General features: G+C 44.8%; 1 protein-coding gene across 1 annotated transcript in view; it reads left to right on the forward strand.

Annotated features, from left to right (window-relative positions):
• MAPK3 (mitogen-activated protein kinase 3) overlaps positions 1–21,834 on the forward strand; it is an 846,228-nt gene that overhangs the window by 419,797 nt on the left and 404,597 nt on the right. The window contains exon 5 of the mRNA XM_044086276.1: positions 12,162–12,276. Coding sequence (XP_043942211.1) covers positions 12,162–12,276 — 115 coding nt within the window. The remainder of the gene's footprint in view (positions 1–12,161; positions 12,277–21,834) is intronic.

Here is a 21,834-nt window from a genome sequence, read left to right on the forward strand (position 1 = left end):
CATCCTGGAGTACTTGGCATAGCTTCTCCATACAGGCCTGTCCTATTCCTCCATCAAGATACATGCATCAGCTATTTCTGCAGAATACAGCTTTGATCCCCCTGTCTTCTCACATCCTCTACTCAGGCAGTTCCTCAGAGGAATCAAGAATGTAAAACCTCCTAGGAAACCACCATTACCAGCATGGGACTTGAACTTTGTGCTAGAAAAATTGACACTCCCTCCATTTGAACCAGCAGCAACAGCAGATCTTCAACACCTATCCTGGAAAACTGCTTTCCTACTGGCAATTACTTCAGCAAGAAGGGTTTCGGAACTACAGGCCTTAATGGCAGTACAACCCTTCCTAATCTTCCATCAAGATAGAGTGTCCTTGAGAACTAATCCTACATTTATGCCTAAGGTGGTATCCAGAGTGTCTCTAAACCAGGCAATCCACCTACCTACCTTCTTTCCCAATCCACAGAACAGGGGGGGAAAGACTGCTGCATACCTTGGATGTACATAGACAGTTGCGCTACTACCTGGACAGAACCAAGGGCAATAGAAAAACTGACCAGCTTTTAGTAGCTTATGCAACAGGAAGGGAAGGAAAAGCAATTTCCAAACAGACAATCTCCAAGTGGATAGGAAATTGCATAAGATTCTGTTACTCCTACCATGGAAAGCAAATTCCACAGAACATAAGACCTCACTCTACAAGGGCTACAGCCACTACCACAGCTTTCTTACGAGGAGTGGCTACCAAGGACATTATTGAGGCGGCTACTTGGACCTCCGTGCATACATTTGCCAAGCATTACAACTTACCTCTATACTCTAGATCCCGAGCAGGGTTTGCCACTGCTGTATTACAAGGGATCCTAACTACACCAGAATTCTTCTTCCTCCTCTACTAGTTTGGCTATGGTATTCTACCCATTTGTTAGGACTGCAGATGCATCCTTGAAGGACATAGTACAGTTTTGTACCTACCATAAATGTAGATGTCCGAACAGGATAGCATCTGCAGTCAGGATTACCCACCCTCCTTCCCCAATGTGGTACTCTTAGGGTATTTACCCTCCTAATAGCTAGCTAGGGGGGATCTCTTGTGGTGTATTTGTTTGTATATATGTACATACATGCTTATTTTTTGTGTTTGCCTACTATTTTTTTTTGGAAACATTGGCATTTATCCAAAATTTAGTTTTCCAAGAGGGCAACTGGCATCTGGGGCAAGAAAGACTGAGGAAAATGGCGTCGGCTGATGCCTTTATACCCGAAGACCAGCAGAGATGACGTCGGGTGAAGTGCGACACCAGCCGAGGCCAGACCCAGACTTTGGAATCCGGCCGACTGAAGGGCTGCCTGACGACAGGACAACCCATTTGTTAGGACTGCAGATGCTATCCTGTTCAGACATCTACATTTATGGTAGGTACAAAACTGTACTTTTTGTTTCTTATTTGTCTATACTTTGCTTGATCTGCGGGGCATTTATCCTTAATTCTGCACCTCGCCACAAAATTTGGGAAAGAGCGTAAAACTCCTCCTGTTTGACGTTGGTGCCCAGGAAGGATCTGGATGTAATGTGATCCTATCTCGCATACATTCATTACTGACTGGTTCGGAGCCGAGAGTCTGCTCCAACTCGGCCACTATAGCTAGCACGAAGTCTCTCATTGGCTGGGCTAACCCTGTATCCCAGGATGCATCACGCCCAACCCCCCAGATCTCATTTGCCACTCCTAGAGTAACGACGTGGTCTCGACTTGGCTGTGGCTAAGTACCCTCTCTTTTGTTTTTTGAACTATAGCTTTGAGTTGTTATACCAAAAAAGCTATTCTAATAGCTACGTTGTCTGTTTTATCCATTGTTGTGACTGATTGTGTTTGTTGTGGTAATCCTGTTTGGCGGGCTAGGCCCGTTTTAGTTAGAGGGCCTCTGCCCTATCTTGTGTTGTTACTGTTCAGGTGTTTAAATTAGAGCCCTTTCCTCCCTCCCTACCTTGTGTTGCTGAGTGTGCTTGTGCTTATTGGGTAAATTTGAAATATTGTTGCTGCTTGTGGATTGTGTTCCTTATGTCGGGCAAGGAACCTAAAGAACATAAGCCATCTGGCTTTAAAAAATGTGCCAAATGTGCGTACAAGATGTCGCTGACCAATGGCCACGCCATCTGTGTATATTGTCTCGGTGCCATACACTTGCAGGAATCCTGCAGTGTGTGTCATGCTTTCTCTGCCAGGGTTTTACAGGAGAGAAAAAATAAACTTATCCTCAAGGGTTTGATTAAACCCTCCTTTGAGGAAACCTTGGTGTCCTCTCCTCCCTCTGAGAAATCCAGGTCCAAGTCTAAAATGAAGTCTCCGGCTCCAACTAGTTCGTCGGAGCCTCCGGAGAAAAGGTCTAAATCTACATCTCCTTCCTCTGCTCCACTGGTCTCTGAGCCGCAGGAAGCACGGTCCAAGGCTATGTCTCCTTCCTCGGCTCCATTGGTCTCGGAGCCGCAGGAAGTATTGTCTGTTGCGGGGTTGGCTTCTTCGCCTCCACGGTCGTCAGCGCCGAAGGAGGTTGCGGTGGTTCTCGAGCTTGCTTCGGCTCCGATCCTTTTGGAGCCGATTCGGAGACGTTCCCCCAGTCTTGTCTCTGTTCCGACTGAGAAGTTTTCTCTACCCCCGTCTGTCTCCTCCAAGTCCTCCAGGCTCTCAGATTCGGATGCCGATAGGGTGGTCCAGAGGCTCCTCCAGTCGCCAGTGTTGACTAAATTATTTTCGGCTCCAGCCCAGTCGGCTCCGGAGCCAGCTGCTATATCGGTTCCATTTCTTCCTCCTCCGACAACTTCGGTGTCGTCTGAGCCAAAGTCTGCCGAATCGAGTGAAGTCCCTGGGTCGGCTCTGAAACCTCCTGCGAGTCTTTCGGATCCGACATCGGCTCCAACCTTTTCCATTCCTTCTACAGGTTTTGGTACTCTGGTGTCCTCAGTCGAACCTGAGGGGGATACATCTGGGCTTCAGACTGCGGCTCCAAGTCTCCACCTTGGTGCTTCGGCTAGGGGTACCCTGACGCCAGTCATGGTCTCGGGAGGAGGGTTTTTCGTCCAATTCTGGTGGACCTGCTTTCGAGGCTATGAGGAGCGCACTGGCCAAGTCCATAGTGACTTCACCTGAATCAGCAACTCCTTCCCTAGACCCTGCGACTAGAGCTTCTGGTGCCCCCCTATCTCTGGACAGCGGGGCTCCTAGGCCTGAGGATACCTCCATGTGTGGTCCCCTACTTTCTGAGGGCCATTCAGAGTCTGTGCCTGAAGAGCCTCCCATGAAGAAGCTGTGTAAGAGGAAGCACATAGACTCCCCAGATGAGTCTGTCACCTCAGACACCGACCTCAATGCAGAAGGGTCCCCGAAGTCGTCCTCTGATGTCTCGTTCTCTGATATCCTGGAGATCTTGAGACAGCAGGGCGACTGCCCATCCAAAAACCCTTCTGAGGAGGAGTCTGTCTTCCTCAAGGCCTTCGGAGCCCAGCCTTTCGCCTCTCTCCACCCTTCGATGAATTATTGGCTCTTATTTGTCGAAGGGTGTGGGAACACCCTGACTCTGTGGAGCCAGTTCCTAGCCGCCCCAATAAATTTTTATCTGCGCCTCCTGGAAAAGAATTTTTGACCAAGGGAGTACCTGTGGATGCTGTGGTGGTGGCGTCTGCCACCCAGCAGGACATGGCAGAGGCTTCTACTTCCATCCATCCTCCTAATAAGGAGTCTAGGAGTATGGATAGGTATGGGAAGCGTACCCTGTCTTCAGCGACCTTTACATTGAGGTCGCTGAATTACTTGTGTCATTTTACGCGGCTCCAAAGGGATCTCATAAAGGAGTTGGGAGAGACCCTGTCTGGTAACTTGCCTGAGGCGTTGGCCCAGTCTGTTAACACCCAGCTGTCTACCCCTTTCTTCCATCGTCAACTCGTCCATGAGGCTCATATCTTATGCAGCCGAGGGGGCGGTTAGAGCAGCGAGTTCGGGCGTAGCCCTTAGGAGGCAAGCTTGGATGCGCTTATGTCATTTTGCGGAGGCTTTCAAGTCTTTTCACGGACGCCTCATTCGACGGGTCCTCCCTTTTTGGACCCAAAGTGAAAGACACCCTCACTAGATGTGAGCAGGAGGGTAAGACTTTGTCTGCCGTTAGGGCCCGTTTTTCACTTCCCACTAGACCTTATCCCAAGGCTCAGAGGGGAGGGAAAATGTGGTTCAGAAAGTCTCAAAAGTCTTCCCCTGCCCATCAGAGTGACCCCCCCCCCTCCAGGGGCAGAGGATGGGAGAATTTTAATGGAAGGCATCGCCCTAGAGGCAGCGGAGGCCCCCGCAATACAGGAGATCGCGAGTCATTTCGTGGTTCCTCCTACCAACGTCCCTGAGGGATTACCCGAGTCTCCGGAGCCAGTCGGGGGTCGTTTTTCGGAGCATCTTCAGGCCTGGGAGTCCATCACTCAGGATCGATGGGTGCTTCGTATCATCACCGGAGGTTATACCATTCCCTTTTTTCGTCCCGCCCCCCCCCCCTAAGAAAAATCCCGGACGTTCCACCCAGTCAACGGGATCAGGCAGCAATAGAGGTTTCAAAGCTGCTAGAAAAAGGAGTCATCCAACCAGTCCCCGCAGACCAGATTGGATTAGGAACTTACTCAAGGTTATTTTTGGAGCCAAAAAAAAACAAGGGACTTGAGACCCATTCTGGATCTCAGCCGTCTAAACTGCTTTGTAAAGAAGTCCAAGTTCCGAATGGTCACCTAGCAATCCATTTTCCCATTGCTGGAAAAAGGAGTATGGATGTGCTCCCTCGATCTCAAGGATGCCTATTATCACATCAAGATAAACAAGGCCTCCAGGAATCATTTACGCTTCCGGCTGGGAGCCAGTCATTTTCAATTCTGGGCCCTGCCCTTTGGTCTCACCACAGCCCCAGGGTGTTCAAGTGTCTGGCAGTGGTGACAGCTCACTTGAGACGTCTAGGATTCCAGGTGTTTCCTTATCTAGACGACTGGCTCCTCACCGCCCCCACCAGGCATCCACTTGTTCAAGCCACGAGAGCTACTGTCAAATTGGGCCATCTTCTAGGGATTTCATTCAACTGGGCAAAGTCTGTATTACGGCCATCACAGCGTGTTGCCTTTATCGGCGCAGAGCTAGACTCTGTAGAGATGAGAGCTTTTCTACCGACAGAGAGAATAAAAGTGTTACAGGCCCAAGTCTTGACTTTACTACCCCAGGGAAAAGCCCAAGCCAGGATGGTTCTTCAGTTGTTGGGATCAATGGCGGCTACCATTCTTTTAGTCCCGCTAGCCAGGTTACACATACAAATACTTCAGTGGCTCCTTTCGGCCCAGTGGTCATATCAGGAGCACCCCTTGTCTCATCTGATTCTCATCACGGAGAGATGCCGGCAGGATCTGCGTTGGTGGCTTCTCTCATACAATCTGGATCAAGGGAGACCCTCGTCCCCTATTGCCACAGTAACCACGGACGCCTTCCAGATAGGGTGGGGGGGGCATTATCTGGGCGAGACGGTCCAAGGTATGTGGCAAGACCACGAGGTTCATTTGCATATCAGTGTTCTAGAGGTGAGAGCATTGCTTCTAGCGTTGCAGGCACTTCGTAGCTCTCTTCCCAGGGGAACTATTGAGATTCTTTCCGACAATATGTCGGTTGTCTGGTATCTGAACAAGCAGGGAGGAACCAAGTCCTACCCCCTTTGCAGAGAGGCCATGAGAGTGTGGAATTGGGCGATCGCTTCCCAGCACTTTCTAGTGGCAACGCACATTCCGGTGAAGTCCAATGTGATAGCAGACAGGCTGAGCAGAGCTATTCTGATGCCTCACGAGTGGTCCCTGAACGACAGAGTGGCTGCGCAGATCATCTCCAAGTGGGGCCTTTCCTGCTGCGACCTCTTTGCCAGCCCCCTGAATGCGAAGTGCAGCAATTTTTTTCACTCTGATCCCCCCCACAGGGGGGAGTCGCCCAGGGATGCTCTAGTCCACAATTGGCCCTCCGGTCTGCTCTACGCCTTCCCGCCGGTCCCTCTTCTACCCAGAGTGATTCAGAAGGCTACCTGCTTGGGAAGCAAAATGATTTTAATCGCACCACACTGGCCCTGTCAAGTTTGGTTCTCCCTCCTTCGGAAGTATGCAGTGGATGGTCCTTGGATTCTGGACCCAGCTCCAGACCTAGTGACTCATCAGTCAGGACATTTCCATCCATCCCTACGAACACTCAAGGTCGCTGCCTGGCTCCTCCACTTCCGACCTTAGTCAGACAGCACATTTTTTCCCCGGAAGTAGTACATATTCTGTCTTCCTCCCACAAGTCCTCTGTTAGGAAAATATACTCTAGTAAATGGAAGACAATATACTCTAGTAAATGGAAGAGATTTGCAATTTGGGCTTAGCAACGTGATCTTGACCCCCTTACAGCCCTGGTGCTGGCGGTGTTAGATTTCTTAGCTACACTCTTCAGACAAGGCTCAGCTGCCTCCACTATAAAGGTTCAGTTAGCAGCAATCTCCAATTATCATGTTGCACATGAGCCTTCTCTCATGGCTCATAATCCGTGTAAAGCCTTTCTGAAAGGAGCCTGGTTGCTGCGCCCTCTGGTGTCGCAACCCGTCTTGCCTTGGGAATTAGCTGTGATGCTGCAGAAGCATCATCTAGATCAGCTGCCTCTGCTTCTTTTCTTCGGAGGTACTTCTGGCTTGGGTTACAACATTTGCCTGATGATTTTAAGAGCAAAAGCATGGGTGCTCCACCTGAAAATTTTCTTTTTGGTAAACAGTCAGCACAGCTTTTTAAGACTTGGCAAGAGAAAAGTAAAGAGTTGCAGGACCTCAAGCATCTCTTTGTATCACCAGTGCCAAAGTTTCATAGAAACTACCCTGCCAAACCCAGTTTAGTCAGGAAGGCCTCCATACCACACTCTTCAAAGCAGAGAAAAGGCACCAGCAAATCATCCTCTGCCAGGCATACCTTCCCCCAATCTATTACTAGACAGCCATTTCCTGACGGGACCAACAAGGTGGGACTGTCAGACTCCTACCAACAATCTTCCCCTTTCTGCCTGTCTCACTGTCTTCCCCTGCGGCAACACATCAAACAGCTGGGTCTTCTCAGTAGTGGGGAAAAAAGATATTTCATGACTTGAAAAGAAATGTTGTTTTTCTTTCGGCTTTTCCCGGGTAGGGGTCGCCACAGTGTAACTCTGGTCCGCTAATGATTGGCAGTCGATTTTTTTTATGGTGCCGAGGTGCCAGCCCGACGTCCAACCTTCAACGAAGGCACGCCCATTCACGCATGTCTTTCGAACGCCACTCAACCACAGGGAGGACATGCAGACTCCACACAGAAGGTGCTCCAGCCGAGAGTCTAATGGGAGAACCTCTTGCTGTGAGGTGACAATGCTACCGCTGCACCACCGCAGCTTCTACTTGGAAAGAAAAAACATCCCAAAAGAAATCCCACATCCACCAAAGGACCAAATTCACCTCATCCCACAGGTCATTCAAGATCTGGTCTGTCAGGGCACAATTCAAAAGCCCCCCCCCAGACAGGAAGACAGGAAGGCTTAGAATTTTATTCCAGACTCTTGGTCCCAAGAAAGGATGGACCATGGAGACCCATCCTGGACCTGTCCCTACTAAACCCCTTTCTCCATGTTCCTGCCTTTTGCATGCTCTCCCTTCAAGTTCTTCTTTCACTTTTGCCACCAGTTCATATCAAACCACTTTAAACCTGAAGGATGCATATCTTCACATCCCTATTCACCCATCTTACCGCAAATACTTAATGCAAGAACTGCACAGCAAATCTTAGCAGTTTACTGCCTTGCCTTGTGGTTTGTCCACAGCACCAATGGTATTCACAAAATGTCTAGCTCCAGTGGTAGCCTTTTGCAGAACAAAAGGCGTTTGGATCTATCCTTATCTGGGCAATCTCCTTATCAAAGCAGATCATCCAGATACCCTCCAAAGGCATTTATCATTCACCATTTCCCTCATAGAAGCCTTAGGCTTGACCATCAACCACCTCAAGTCCTCCATGACCCCCCTCACAAGATCAGGTGTTCCTGGGGGTACAGAATATGGACAGATTTGAAGAAGGCTTTCCTCCCTTCAGAAAAGGTCACATTTATAACCTCATACTAAAAGGACCTACTCCTGGCCAGCAGCATTTTGGCCAGGGAGTTTCTACACCTCTTGGGTCTCAAGGCAGCCATACTTCACTGCTGCTCGTAGCCAGACTACACATGAGTTTCATTGGTACCTGAAGAATGTTTGGTCCCAACACGCCCATCCATTAGAATTTCAGGTTCCCTTCCTCCCATGTCTCAAGAAAGAGATTTGTTGGTGGATCTAGCAAGTTCACCTGAACCCAGGATTGCCTCTACAACCTCTCCTTGTTGGTCAACACACACGTACACATGTGTCAGACCTGAGGTGGGGAGCACCTATGAATGGTCTGAAGGTTCAGGGACAGTGAGACTGCCATCAAAGGAAAAAACACATAAACGTAAGGGGAAATGATTGCCCTCATTCTAGCCCTAAAGACATTCCTTCCCTTCATTCACCCAGGACCTGTAAAACTTTTCACAGACTACACCACAGTCCTGTGCTACATCAACAAACAAGGGGGAACAAAATCCTACCCACTTTGCAGGCTGGCTATCCAAGCTTGGGAAATAGCCACCCTCTCCAAGGTAATGCTGCAGGCAGTTTACATTCCATTACCAAACAACGTTCAGGCATATGCTGTCAGCAGGTAATCTCTCTGAACCACTAATGGGTGTTGCACAGGGATGTGTTTCTAGATATAGTCCACCGATGGGGTATACCTCAAATAGACCTGCTTGCCTTCCCTCGGAACAGGCAACTACAGCTATTCTGCACAAGGACTCCCTTTTGTTAGGCAAGGAGGGTGGATGTATTCTCAATTTCCTGGAAGGGGATGTTTCTTTATGCATTCTCCCCCTTCCCTCTCATACAGAAAGCCCTGCTGAAGATTCAAGAGGTCAATCCCCAAATCTTGCTGGTGACTCCCTTTTGGCCAAGGCAGCATTGGTTCCCCCTTCTTTTTTTTACTAGCCAAGGGCAATCACCACAAGTTGCCTCACAAGGTTGTCCTCATCACACAACAGAAAGGATACCTTATCCACCCACACCTACAAACCCTTAAACTGATGACATGGGTCATAAACGTCTGATCCCTTTTAGACACCTTTACTCAGAGTACATGCTTTCTGTCCTGTAGGAGGCCAGGAAACCCACTACCAGGAGATCCTACATTTCTAATTGTGGAGACACCAAGTGGAGAATCTTTTCCAAACAAGTAGATTCTTTTCAGGCAGGTGTACCTCTAGTTTTGTATTACTTATGGGAACTTCTGAAGAAAGAACTTTAATATTTCTCATAGTCCATTTATGAGCTATCTCAGCGTGTCTACCTCTGTCTGCCTTTGCTATCCAGATTAGATTTAAAGCTTTTTCTTAAGGGTGTGATCCATATCAGGCCACCAAGAAAACCCATTCCCCCTCCTTGGGACCTGAATTATGTTATAGAACAACTCACCACTGCATCTTTTGCGTCAGCAGAGTCAGCGTTCTGAAGATGTGCACTTGGAAAACAGTGCTTCTAGTAGCCCTGACATTGGCTGGGAGGGTTTCAGTTACAGGCACTCATGGCTATCATACCATACCTGATTTTTTATAAGGATAGGGTCTCCCTTTGCACAAACCCATCCTTCATGCCTAAAGTGGTCACTGACCTTTTGCTTAACCAATCCATCTACTTGTCCACCTTTTTTCCTTCTGTACAGAATGCTAGTGAGAGTGTGCTCCATTCCCTTGATATTCACAGGCAACTTAGATTTTACCTGGACAAAATTAAGAATATAAGAGTGTCTAACCAATTGTTTGTCTTTCACCCCAGGGCTCTGTGGAAAGACAGTTTCCAAACAATTTCTTCATGGATTTCCAAAACTATTACCTTCTGCTACTCTTTCCAAGGAAAACGCCTTCCCTGCACTGCGAGGACCCACTCTACCAGGGCTGTGGCCACTTCAGTGGCTTTTTTCAAAGGTTTAGATACTGCCATTGTCCTAGAGGCAGCCATATAGTCTTCAATCCACACTTTCACTAAACACTACAAGCTAGACTGTATCTCCAAGGCAAGGGCAGGCTTTGCAAAAGCCATCCTGCATGGTTTCTTAGAAGGTTCTTTTGCCACCACCCTTAATACAGGCTGTGCTCTGGTACTCTCCCTCATGATTAGAATACTGCAGCATGAGAGTACAAGGACATAGAATAGTTGTGTAAAGTCTTACCATAACAATAGATGTCCTTCTCTTTCATGTTGCAGTGTTCCTGTCTCTCCCTCCCTCCCACCTACCCCCACTAAGGGATCTCCTTCATATTCAGTTAACTTTCTCTGGATGATCCTGATGAGCTTCCCTTAGACTACTTTCTGACTGGGGCATTCAGTTCTGAGGTCTGTGCATGCAGATGTTATATTTATGGCCCATGGTTTGTGGTACCTGTGTGTGTCATCCTTACATATACCATACAGCAGCCACGCTAAGCTTTTGTTTATGGGCCGGACATTCGGGTCGCCTCAGGTGGGAGGATCCCTCATGTTTAGAATACTGCAACATGGAAGAGAAAGATGTCTATGGTTATGGTACAAATTTGCACAACTATTCTTTCCTTAGGAATAACCAGTATTTCTTACAGTTTATGTCCATGCTGTCTTTACATCCGTCCATTCATTCTCATGTTCACTTTATGGGAACAGAAGCTAGAGCTGAAAAAATCATTCATGTACTGAATGGGCACTTTTAGCTCTGGGACTCCCAGAAGCGCTTCTTGTTCATTTGAGTTCTAGAAGGTTGAAAAGTTTATCTCTTTGCTATAGGCAGTGTGGTGCCAGGGGCTGGAAGTTGTCAAGCAGACCCCCATCCAGGTGGATTGCCATCTTCATTATCTTTTATCTTCAGATGGGAAAGGCCACTTCACTAGGAAGCATTGCTGGTTTTAGTGCTTGCCTCAAAAGTGTGTTCACTGGAAATTTGTGTTGTGCCTACTTGGTTGGCTGTTCACATAGTACTTTTGCATAGACATTAACTCCAGAAGTCAGACCTTGTTTGTAATCTTACTGCTTGAAGACTGTGCTTTTTCAGCTTTCTCCCTTTGAGTGTCTTTCAGTTGCCGCCTACCTGGAGTTTGGTATTGCTTGAAATTTTGCTATTATATTACTGTATCAGTTTAACTGTAAGAGGAGCTTCCTTAATTATATTCCATCCATCCCTCTTAATCTGGAATGTGCCTCCTTTGGCAGCTGATTTTGGAGAGCCATGTAAGTTGAACCAACTTTATCATAGTATAAGCCTTGCCAAATTGTAGTGTTATTAAAGGTTTCTGCAAGGCTGTATGATCTCTTTGGGTGTTTAAGAATTTTGAGGCTAGTTCCACTTTGATCATTAGGTCTCTGAGTTTGCTTGCGTCAGGCTGACTGTTCTACTTCATCAGTTTCCCAGCATGGCTGAAGTGACAGACTGCCAAGAGTCATGTTTATTTTCTGAAGCTGCCACTTGGCATTGCAAGCATATCAGCAGAAGGAGTATTGGCAGTTGTAGAAAGTTATTAGTAAGCTGACAAGGTATGTAGGTCACAGAATGGTGTCCTGGATTTCTGAACACAGTTTCTTTGAAGTCTTGATTCTGACAGTGTTTATCCAACAATGCACTTAATGGATATGTTCAGAATATTGAAGTTGTTTCTTTGGATTGCTTTAGTTCCACTTAAGTGCTTTCTTTGTGAAACACATTTGTATGTGTAATTTTATTGCAGAAGCTAGAACGGGTCCCCATTTTGTGTTATTTATTATTATTATTTGTTTTTATTTTACATTTGTTAATCGGGATTGTCTGACTGAGCAAAAGCTCTTTTTCAGCAGAGGCCCGAGGAGAAAAGCTCCAAAACATAGAAAAAATATAACCGTTACGAAAATATAACTGTTACAAACACAGTTAACATTATAATCATTCATAATAAAACTTGTAGAACAGTCTTGTTTGAACATAAATTACAACGTTGGAAATTTCTTGTTGAATCACATTCCCAGAGATAATTTTAACATGTTCTTTACAGGGCTATACAAAATCGATTGACATCTGGTCTGTAGGATGCATTCTGGCAGAGATGCTTTCCAATCGTCCAATCTTCCCTGGCAAGCATTATTTGGATCAGTTGAACCATATACTGGGTAAGGAAACCATTGACTGAGTTTGGAGATGCTCTTTTAGTATTGTGCTTCATTCCATACGAAGTCAGTAATAGATTGCCGCAAATGTTTGTTGTGCAACATAAATGGTCGAACATGTTGGGAAATCTCTGCAGTGTCATTCAGTGTCCTTCCTTGAACATGTGTATGGTTTGCATTTGATACTTCTACATTGCATCTTGGATGGATGTAGTTTAGAAATATGTGCTGTATATGTAGGTATTGTGTATATGTGTGTATGTGTGTGTGTATATATATATATATATATATATATATATATATATATATATATATATATATATATATATATATACATACACCTGTGTATAATTTATATATATATATATATATATATATATATATATATATAATCTATATATACCTACATATATGTACGTGTGTGGACTGTTACTTCATGAAAATAACATGGAAATGATCAGTGATATTGCAAGGAATTGGGCTGTCTGTGCTGCTGTTGCCATGTGTAAGAAACAGTCAATTTGTAATTCTAAGAGTTGTAAAGTACAAGTCCTGGAAGAGCAAGAGTGAATGGGGAAAAATGGGAACTTGTACTAAGATAATGGTAGCTTTTTTTTTTTTTTTTTTTTGTTGTTGCCTTTTCTTTGAGGTATGTCAGTCTATGAATTTGTGCATACAGGAATAGCAGGGTGTGTGGGTAGGTTGTAGAAATTGATTTTAAAGGGGAATGTCTCTTTCAGATTTGCTTGCAATTTATCTCAAAATTGCAGTAGAGAACCATGGTAAACAGGTGGTGCACAGGGAGGCAGAGTAAGGGTGGCAGGATAGGCTAGATAGTCGAGCAACAGTAAGGGCATTAAGTAAGAGGAGGAGAGGTAGTAGTAACTCTAGGAAATAAAAGTGAGTGTCAGAATGGAGGAGATGCAGACTTCAAGAAGAACAGCAATGTTGGTGGAGAAGAGTATTTTCCATTTTAAGAGATTGAGGGGAATTTCTCAACATATGGATTGGAAAAATACAGAGGGAATAAACCAGGAGAAGGGAACCAGTTGTAATGTTTTGAAAATTAATGAGAAGGATTGCTGTGAAAGGGAAAATGGTGGTGGGTGATGCTGGAGCAACTGTGGTATTACTTGTTCAGTGGGAGATTCCATTGCATATGGTGTTAGATGGGGAGATGGGAAGCGAAGGAAATTATAGTTTTGGTACTGACTGTCAGTAGTTCCTGCTAAATGTAGCAGACCATGTTTTGTTAAAAGCAGTTGTAAAAACATAAATTACACATAATTGTGTCTGTAAGAAGTAAATGATCTGGCTATTTAATGCAATTCTGGAGACATTGCATAGAGAAATGAAGTCAGGAAATTTCTGTAGAACTGGACAGTACTGTGTCCTATGAACTAGGGCAAGGAGAAAGACACTGAGGATGCAAATGCTCAAAGCATGATGGTGTAAGGGTGTTTTGTCACACTGTAACACTGCATTGTGACATTTGGTAAGTTGAACGCTGCTATGTATTTTGTCGAAGTGTAAACACATTTTTGGGCTATTTTTCAATAAAAAGCTTTATATGCTTTTTACTGAAATCACAACCTAGTTTTCTTCTGTGCCGTCGTGTAAGGCAGTGGTTCCGAGAGTTTAATAGTCTCATCTCTGTACATTTACCACATGCAGCCATTAAAGTCTGGATGCATTTTGCATTTTTCTCTGATTTGATGTCACTGATAAAGGTCATATTTTGTCTTCATTGGCATCAGCACAAGGAAAGGAATTTTATGAGGAGTATTTCTCCTTAAAAAATACACAAAAGAAGTTCAGGGATGACTAAAAAGTCAGATCGGCACCTTATGCACCACTTAATTTGGTGCAAAAGGTAAGTTACGTAAATGTGACAGTATGCTTTTAAACGAATAGGGAATTTTATGGGGGGGGGGTCACAAGGTCAGTGCTCTGAACAACTTAAGTGCTATTGGAAAGATACTCACAAAGGCCAGGTTAAAGAAATATATAAAATAAAAGGTCCTTTTAAACAGACATGAGGGAGGGTTGTACTCATTTCTTTAGTTTTGAGACAGTAGGGGTAGCACAATGTATAGGAAGATCAAGCAAGAGCAGAAGAGGAAATGAATGGAGCAGGGGGAAGTAATGAATAGAGACTGAGATTCTCTGCTGTGCCAGAAGGGTCGGGGTAAGCCATTTTTTCCCCTTTATTTAGACTGAGGTGCACATATCGAAGGCATAAGATAAAAATGCGCATCATTATACATTTACAGAGAATTTGATTCAGGATTTGCAAAAAGGAACAATAGGAACACTAAGTATGCATTAAATCTGGGATTAAAAGCATTACAGAAAAGAAAGTTGATGAAACAGAGGAAGGGAGGATTGATGTCCTGGCCTCAACAGGGAGGGTTTTGGGAAGCATGGGTGCTTGTGATAAGTTGCTTTGGGCTACAGACCACTGGACACTGAAGCGGATAATGATTATAGCCTCAGAAACAGAATCACAAGGTGAGCAAAGAGAGGGAGGAGAACCAGCGTACTTCCGTAAGTGCAAGACTGGTATTTATGAGTGCTGTAGCTGTGAAAAAGTGTTTTTGTCAGAGAGTGAATCTCAAAGCTTTGCAGCTACATTAAAGCTTTTGCTTTGCATCTGATGCTTGTAAATTGCCAGTCTTGGAAAGCCACTCTGCACCCCCACTTAACTGGTACTTAACTCCTTGATTGATGTATATTGGATTTAGGAGAGTACCCATTGCGGTTCATGGTTCCACTGACTTTGTATTGGTTTTAGCCTTAAGAGAGTATGAAGTACTGCAGCCTCAGATTTATTTCATTTTTTGCGGTTTTGTCTCAGTATTTTGATGCTAATGGTTATGAAAATCAAAATTTAACCAGTGACCCAGGAGAACTATACTTGCAGGGAAATTTTAGATTTTCATCATATTGATTACTGTAGCAGTAGTCTTAGCTAAATGGGCTATATCCTGCCAAAGATGTAACAGCCAACCAGATTTTAAAAATTCAGGACACCTTCCATCCATCCAAACTGTCAAACGGCTCGAGCTAAGTAAAAGACAAGTTTGAATGCGAAGCCCTTCTGAACCTTACTTATACCTTGATGTTCGTCGTGTTTCACTGTTGCAGTCATCACATTTGGGGTTATTCTTGCTGGGGTAGCCCTCTTGGCCTGAATACCAGCCTTGTTTTAATGGACAGTCTCAAAAATGTAATGTACTTTTAAACAGAGCATTCTTTTTTCCTGTAATTTTAAAAGTAGTGAAGGTAACTCAAAACATTTTTTCTGTTGATAAACACTTTTTTTTTTTTTTGTGGGGCTGGCATAGTATTTTAAAGTGCTTTTTACTGTTTTTTTTCTGTCAAAAAGGTTATCTTTGTGGACTGGTAGTTTTTACCTGCGACTGTTGCTGGTCTTCCTCCAGAAAGAAACGCCATTTTCAATATGACCATGGAACATATTACAGGTCCCCCATTCTGTCTTCTTCCAGCTACAAAAAGCAAGCAAAAAAAACTGCCTTTACCACCACAGCAGGCGGCAAGCAGTTTGTCTAATCCACATTTGGTCGACAGCTGTGGCCATTTGTTTTACCTCAAACCACTCTTCTTTTACCGTTGATCCCTCTGGTGCAGCTCCTACAGCACTGTGGACCGGGTTGGCCACATCGGGGTTAGCCACATCCTCTGCGACTGTTGGGTCTCCTCAGAGGACAAGGGAGAGCCACTCTTATTGGTCCTGGGAGAGGGAGCAGGGAAGGTTTCCCTACTGTCAGAATGCTATGCCCATCCCTGGAGGAGCGGCAGCTGCTATAAGTAACACTGTTGGCCCTATTTTTGTCCTGTCAAAAAGAAACTGAAAGCTAAGCATGTATCTACTCTTGGATAGGAGTAGTTTACTGGGTCTGGCTCAAGGTTTAATTCAAGCTATTGATCTTTCTTGTAAAGTACTGAATCATAAAAGGAAGAGGGGATTCCTCTTTTCCTGAAGATATTCAAGATTCTGAATCTTAACCAGGGGTTGCAGAGACTGATGCATGTTTTTTTCCCCTCAGATTTTTGACTGACTCAGAAGAGAGCTTAGTTTCTGATTCTACCTGTGGGGGGTTGTCTTTCTCTGAGACTATTGGTACATTGTGCAAGTGTAGTGTTTTAGTGGGAGAACACAAGGTTTTTCAGTCCCTCAGAAAATACTTTGAGTTGTTGCAGAACTATTTTACAGAACCGATGCTCATTCCTGCTGTTCTGTCAACTTTAGAGGATGTGTTTTACTGTCTGAAATTCTTCAGTCAGCCAGCTGCCCATAAAAAGGCAGATGGGGATGTATAAAGTTCCTGTATGTTTTAAATGTTTTATACTCTATTCCCAAACCTGACCCCAGCATCTATAGCTTTAGTTGATCCCACTGTTGCTAAGCACTTTATTCCAATCCTGCTCTTTCTGATAAGGATGGGAAAATTATTGATTAGATATCTGGAAAGAGTATACTTCTGCGACTGTGATTTTCAGAAATTTGAATAGTCAGGTTCCCATGTTGGTTTGATCTGACAAATTGTTAAAAGTGTGAAGAATGTTTTATCTGCAGTGTCTTCTTGTGAGGAAAAATCTGCTTTAAATTTCTTCTGTTGCACGTCACTGCTCGTTGTTTGGACTGTGTGTGTGTGACACTTCCAGGCCGTGGCCAGTGGTACTGTGTTGAGGATGTTTTCATGGCTACATTCGCAGAAAGTCCCAAATGATAGATTTTAAATTCTTCTTGGATAGAGATTCTGTTGGACCAGTTAGCCCCTCTGCTGCAGAGGTGATCAAAATTGTGAAAGGGGTAAACTGATCCAGAGAATATCTATGCCCTCCTTTTCCAACCTGTCCATGGGATTTTTTTTCTCAAATTTTGACCAAAAAAGACATCTGTGTCTAGCACATCAAGCCGCTTCAGGTGGGGGGGGGGGGTGAGGATTCACTGAAATCTCAGACTTGCAGTGGAAAAGCTGAACTTGGAGACCCCTTTGACGTATAGATGTCAGTTCCACTTGACCCTTTTCCAGAATGCTACCTTCTGATATCTGGAGAGTGTCAGAACTACAAGCAATGATGCTCAAGGACTATTTACAGTGTTCCATAGGAACAGGGTGAGACTTTCAATGAACCTTTTGTTTATGATGTTTCAGACTGTCAATTTAGCTTTGTTTCTTATCTCAACCTCAGTATAATAGAGATGAGATATTGCACCTTCTAGATGTCCTTTATTCACAGACTAAGTATTATGTGGACAAGAGTGAAGTCCTTCCAACCAACTGATTTAGATGTTCATCATTACCACTACTGCAGTAACCTTTAAGCTGTACAGGTTGTGTCTTGCCCAAGACACAACTGACCCGCTTTGAAAAGCTCTGCCTTTCTCCTACACTTCCATTCTTGACAGCTGATCAGATAGCCCTGAGGGGAAGATCAGCAGTCTTTGGAAAATCTTCAGTACTTTCTTACTGCCTCATGAAGCAGCAGGCACTTCATCTCCTTTCTAGCAGATGTGTCATCTTTGGGGTACCTTTTCACACAGTTTTTTAAATTTTTATTTATATTTGTATTTATAGAACATTTTTTAAAACTTTTGCCTACTTTTGTAACCCTTTTAAGAAACCTGGTGTTACTTCAGTGTCAGAGGTTTCCCGTCATGGATCACTATTTTTAGCTTAGGCTGATTTGGGGGCTTTTGTGGGGAAAGGTACTGCCTACGTAAACTTGTGTAGTTTTGTGAGGTGATGTGTTTTATTTGGGGCAGGGAATCCTAAGAGTAAAGTAGTGCTTGTGTCCACGCTATTGCAACATGCTTGCCATTATTTCCTGTCAGACTAATTTTATTTTAAAGGGGTATCTGAAAAGACTGCTGTGCTTATGCATTAGTGTTTTGGGGACATTTAATATGGGTGAAAGTGTAATGTGCTGTTAGCACCAACTGATGTTCATCGTGTTTCACTGTTGCAGTCATTACACTTGGGTTATCCTGCTGGCAGACTGCCCGCAGTCGGCCTGAATTCCAAAGTCCTGGTCCGGCGTCGATTGCTGTCACCTCTTCCCTGACGTCAGTGCGCCAGGGTATATAAGATGCAGCCGACGCCATTTTCTTCAGTCTTTCTTGCCGCGCGGTGCCCGAAGCAAAAGCAGTTTGCAAGTACCGGTCGGTGGACTCCTGAGATTTTCGAAATTGAATTTCAGATCCGAAGTCTTCAATAAACTAAGTACCCTGTTGGGGAAACTTTTTTCTTGCTCCAGACCAATGTCAGAAAAAGAAAAGGACAGGCATCCGGGGTCCAAAACCGACGACGAAGCCTCTTCTAGGCGAGTTGCTGGTTCTCATTGAGGTGCTTTCACAGCCCCTGACACCCGCTACCTCAGAGACACAGGCCACCTCCGACTCCCACGTGGAGACAGCTAGGCTTCTGGATACTCAAGGTATTGGGCCTTCGGAAACTAATCCCTCAGATGGGTCCGGAGCCGCTGAGCAGGCATCGGCTTTTGAGGGTGTTTTCAGACCTACACAACTTTATATCAAGCCAACTTCAGCATCCAAGACAAAGATTAAAACAGCTTTAAAGACAAGGAAACAAGTACAGCATCCTCCAGGACAGACTTCCATGCCTGAGAAACATATGCTCAAAATGGCCGAAAACCTAATTACTTTGATCAGGGGTTCTCATCCCCCTCCTGATAAGAGGCCTAGGCAAGACACTGAATATGATTCCTCTGATCAGGTTTCCATTTCCTCTGACTCCTCTTCAGAACAGGGATACTCTATTCCTCCCTATGAGGATTCTGATGCTGAAGAGTCTATTCCTTCAGCTTCTTCTCCTGAGGATTATTCCTTTGGGGAAACCCTGCATACCATGAGGGAGCATTTCCACTGGGAGAGCCAAGATTACTCAGAATCTAAGAAAAGGCTCAGAGACTTTCTTCTACTACCTCAGCACAGACCTCTTGCTATTCCACCTGTTCTAGACATTGTAGATGTATTTTCAGAGTCCGGACTGTCTCCTGACTCTCTACCTCCTGCACCTGTTAAGCCAGACAGATCTACATGGTTCCAGATTCTCATAAATTTCTATATAAAAACCCTGCTGCTGACCCAGAAACTATATCTTAGGGTCCCAAAGGGGTCAAGGCCTCTAATGCAAAAAACCCTGTCCCCTCAGGTAGGGATTCAAGGGCACTGGACAGATGGGAGGAAAAAAGTTTACACTTCTGCTACCTTGGCTGTTAGGGCTTTAAATTGTCAGTTTCATATGCTTAAATATCAGCAATACTTAATGTCACTACTAAAACAGAAAATGTTGACAAATTCTGAATGTTCTGAGAATAAGGAAATGCAGGATTTATTGCATGCAGCTGAACAAGTGGGAAAGCATACTTTGCAATGTGGTTTTGGTTCACTGGAGGCCTCTTGCAGGGCCGCTGTTACAAGTTCTGTCATTAGAAGTCATGCTTGGTTAAAGGAACAGAATCTGCCTGATCATGTTAAAGCGAAATTATTGGATGCTCCATTACAGCATGATACTTTGGTGTTAAAGCAGAAGAGGTGTTGAAGAAAATGGAGGATAAAGCTAAATCTATGCAGACAGTAAAGGATTTCTTAGAGGTACAACCACCCAGATTTAGCAGGAACTGGCCTTCTAAGAATTGGTCCTTTCCAGTGTGAGACAGGACACAAAGAGGCAGATACAGACGTCCTAGAGGTAGACAACAGCCCCAGGGCTCATACAGGCCCAAACAATGGGGCGCTTCTACCTCCAAAAGCGGAGAAGACAAATCACAGCCATGTAGGAAACTGTCCCAATGACTTCCCTCTGCCAATGCCAAGCACTTATCTTTTGGCAGCACCCTTAGGGGGAAAGCTAGCACTTTTTTCACAAAAGTGGCACATGATCACCCAGAACAAATGGGTTCTAAATATAGTCTCTCAGGGCTACAGGTTCCAATTTCACACCCTTCCAAAGGCAGAAGGTATGCCAGACCTTCCACGCAATCAATGGGCAGAGGCACAAAAACAAGTTTCATCTCTCATGAACATGAGGGCTATTCAGCCAGTGCCACAACAAGAGCAGGGACAAGGATTTTACTCAAGACTTTTCTTAGTACCAAGAAAGGACAAAGCCTGGAGACCAATTCTGGACCTGTGTATTCTAAATACTTTTCTGGATGTTCCAAAATTCAAAATGTTGACTCTGCAGCAGCTTCTGCCCATGCTGGGCAAGAAGGCCTGGCTTGTAACTTTGGACCTCAGAGGCATACCTGCATGTCCCAATCAGACAATCTTGCAGAAGATACCTCATAGCTGGCTCAGTGCACTACAAATTCTCTGCACTGCCCTTTGACTTATCTACTGCGCCCAGGGTCTTCACAGAATGCCTGGCACCAGTAATTGCATTTTGCAGACAGAGGAATTTAAATGTATCCCTACTTGGACGACTGCCTTATTCAAGCAGAGACCAAAGACATTCTACTAAAGCATATGGCGTTTGTAAAAAGATTACTAATTTGCCTCGGTTACACAGTAAATGAAAAGAAATCAAAACTAGTACCCTCTCAAGAGATAATATTCCTGGGTGCAAGCTTAAATAAAACTGCCCAGATGGCTTATCTCACGCCAGACAAACAAAGGCAACTGACTTCTTACTTTGAAAGCATGGCAACAAAGACCCAGTTATCTGCAAGAAAAATTCTGCAGGCTCTGGGCTTCATGGCATCTTGCATTCTGCTAATTCCATATGCAAGACTGCATATGAGGAAGCTACAGTGGTATCTAAAAAGTGTTTGGACTCAACATTGCCACAGCCTGGAATTATTAATTTCACTCATTCCCTGCCTGCAACAGGAGTTTCGATGGTGGGCACAGGCCTGTCACCACAACAAGGGACAGCCATTCACTTTACCCACAGCCAGGCAAACACTAACAGATGCATCAGATTATCCCTGGGTGGCCCGCAAGCCAAAGGCATCTTCACATCAATCAAAAAGAGATGCTAGCTGTACTAAATGCCCTGACAGCCTTCAAGGACCTACTTCATCCAGGGCAGCTGCTGATAGACGGACAATACTACAGTCATGTGGTACATAAAAAAGCAGGGAGGTACACATTCTTACCCCCTCTGCAGATAAGCCATGATTTTGTGGAACACAGCATTGACTTACAAAGTACACCTGCAAGCACAATTTCTGCCAGGAAAAACAAATGCTCTGGCAGACGAACTAAGCAGAAACCTCATGGATCCTCACGAGTGGAAACTAGATCCACAAATCTTCAACATGATAACAAGGAAATGGGGATGCCCAGACATCTATTTGCCTCCCCTCACAACTGCCAACTACAGAGATTCTGCACAAGGACGTATCACAAACCAGCATGGGAAGTGGATGCTTTGTCATTCAGCTGGAACAACCTTTTACAGTATATGCCTTTCCTCCCCAAGGTACTCCTCAAGGTCAGACAAGAGAAGCCACAAATGATACTGATTGCCACGGATTGGCCACGCCAGCACTGGTATCCAGTCCTAA

This window comes from Protopterus annectens, chromosome 10.part0 (genome assembly GCF_019279795.1).
Source record: "Protopterus annectens isolate FY-2018-M chromosome 10.part0, PAN1.0, whole genome shotgun sequence".
Lineage (NCBI taxonomy): Eukaryota > Metazoa > Chordata > Ceratodontiformes > Protopteridae > Protopterus > Protopterus annectens.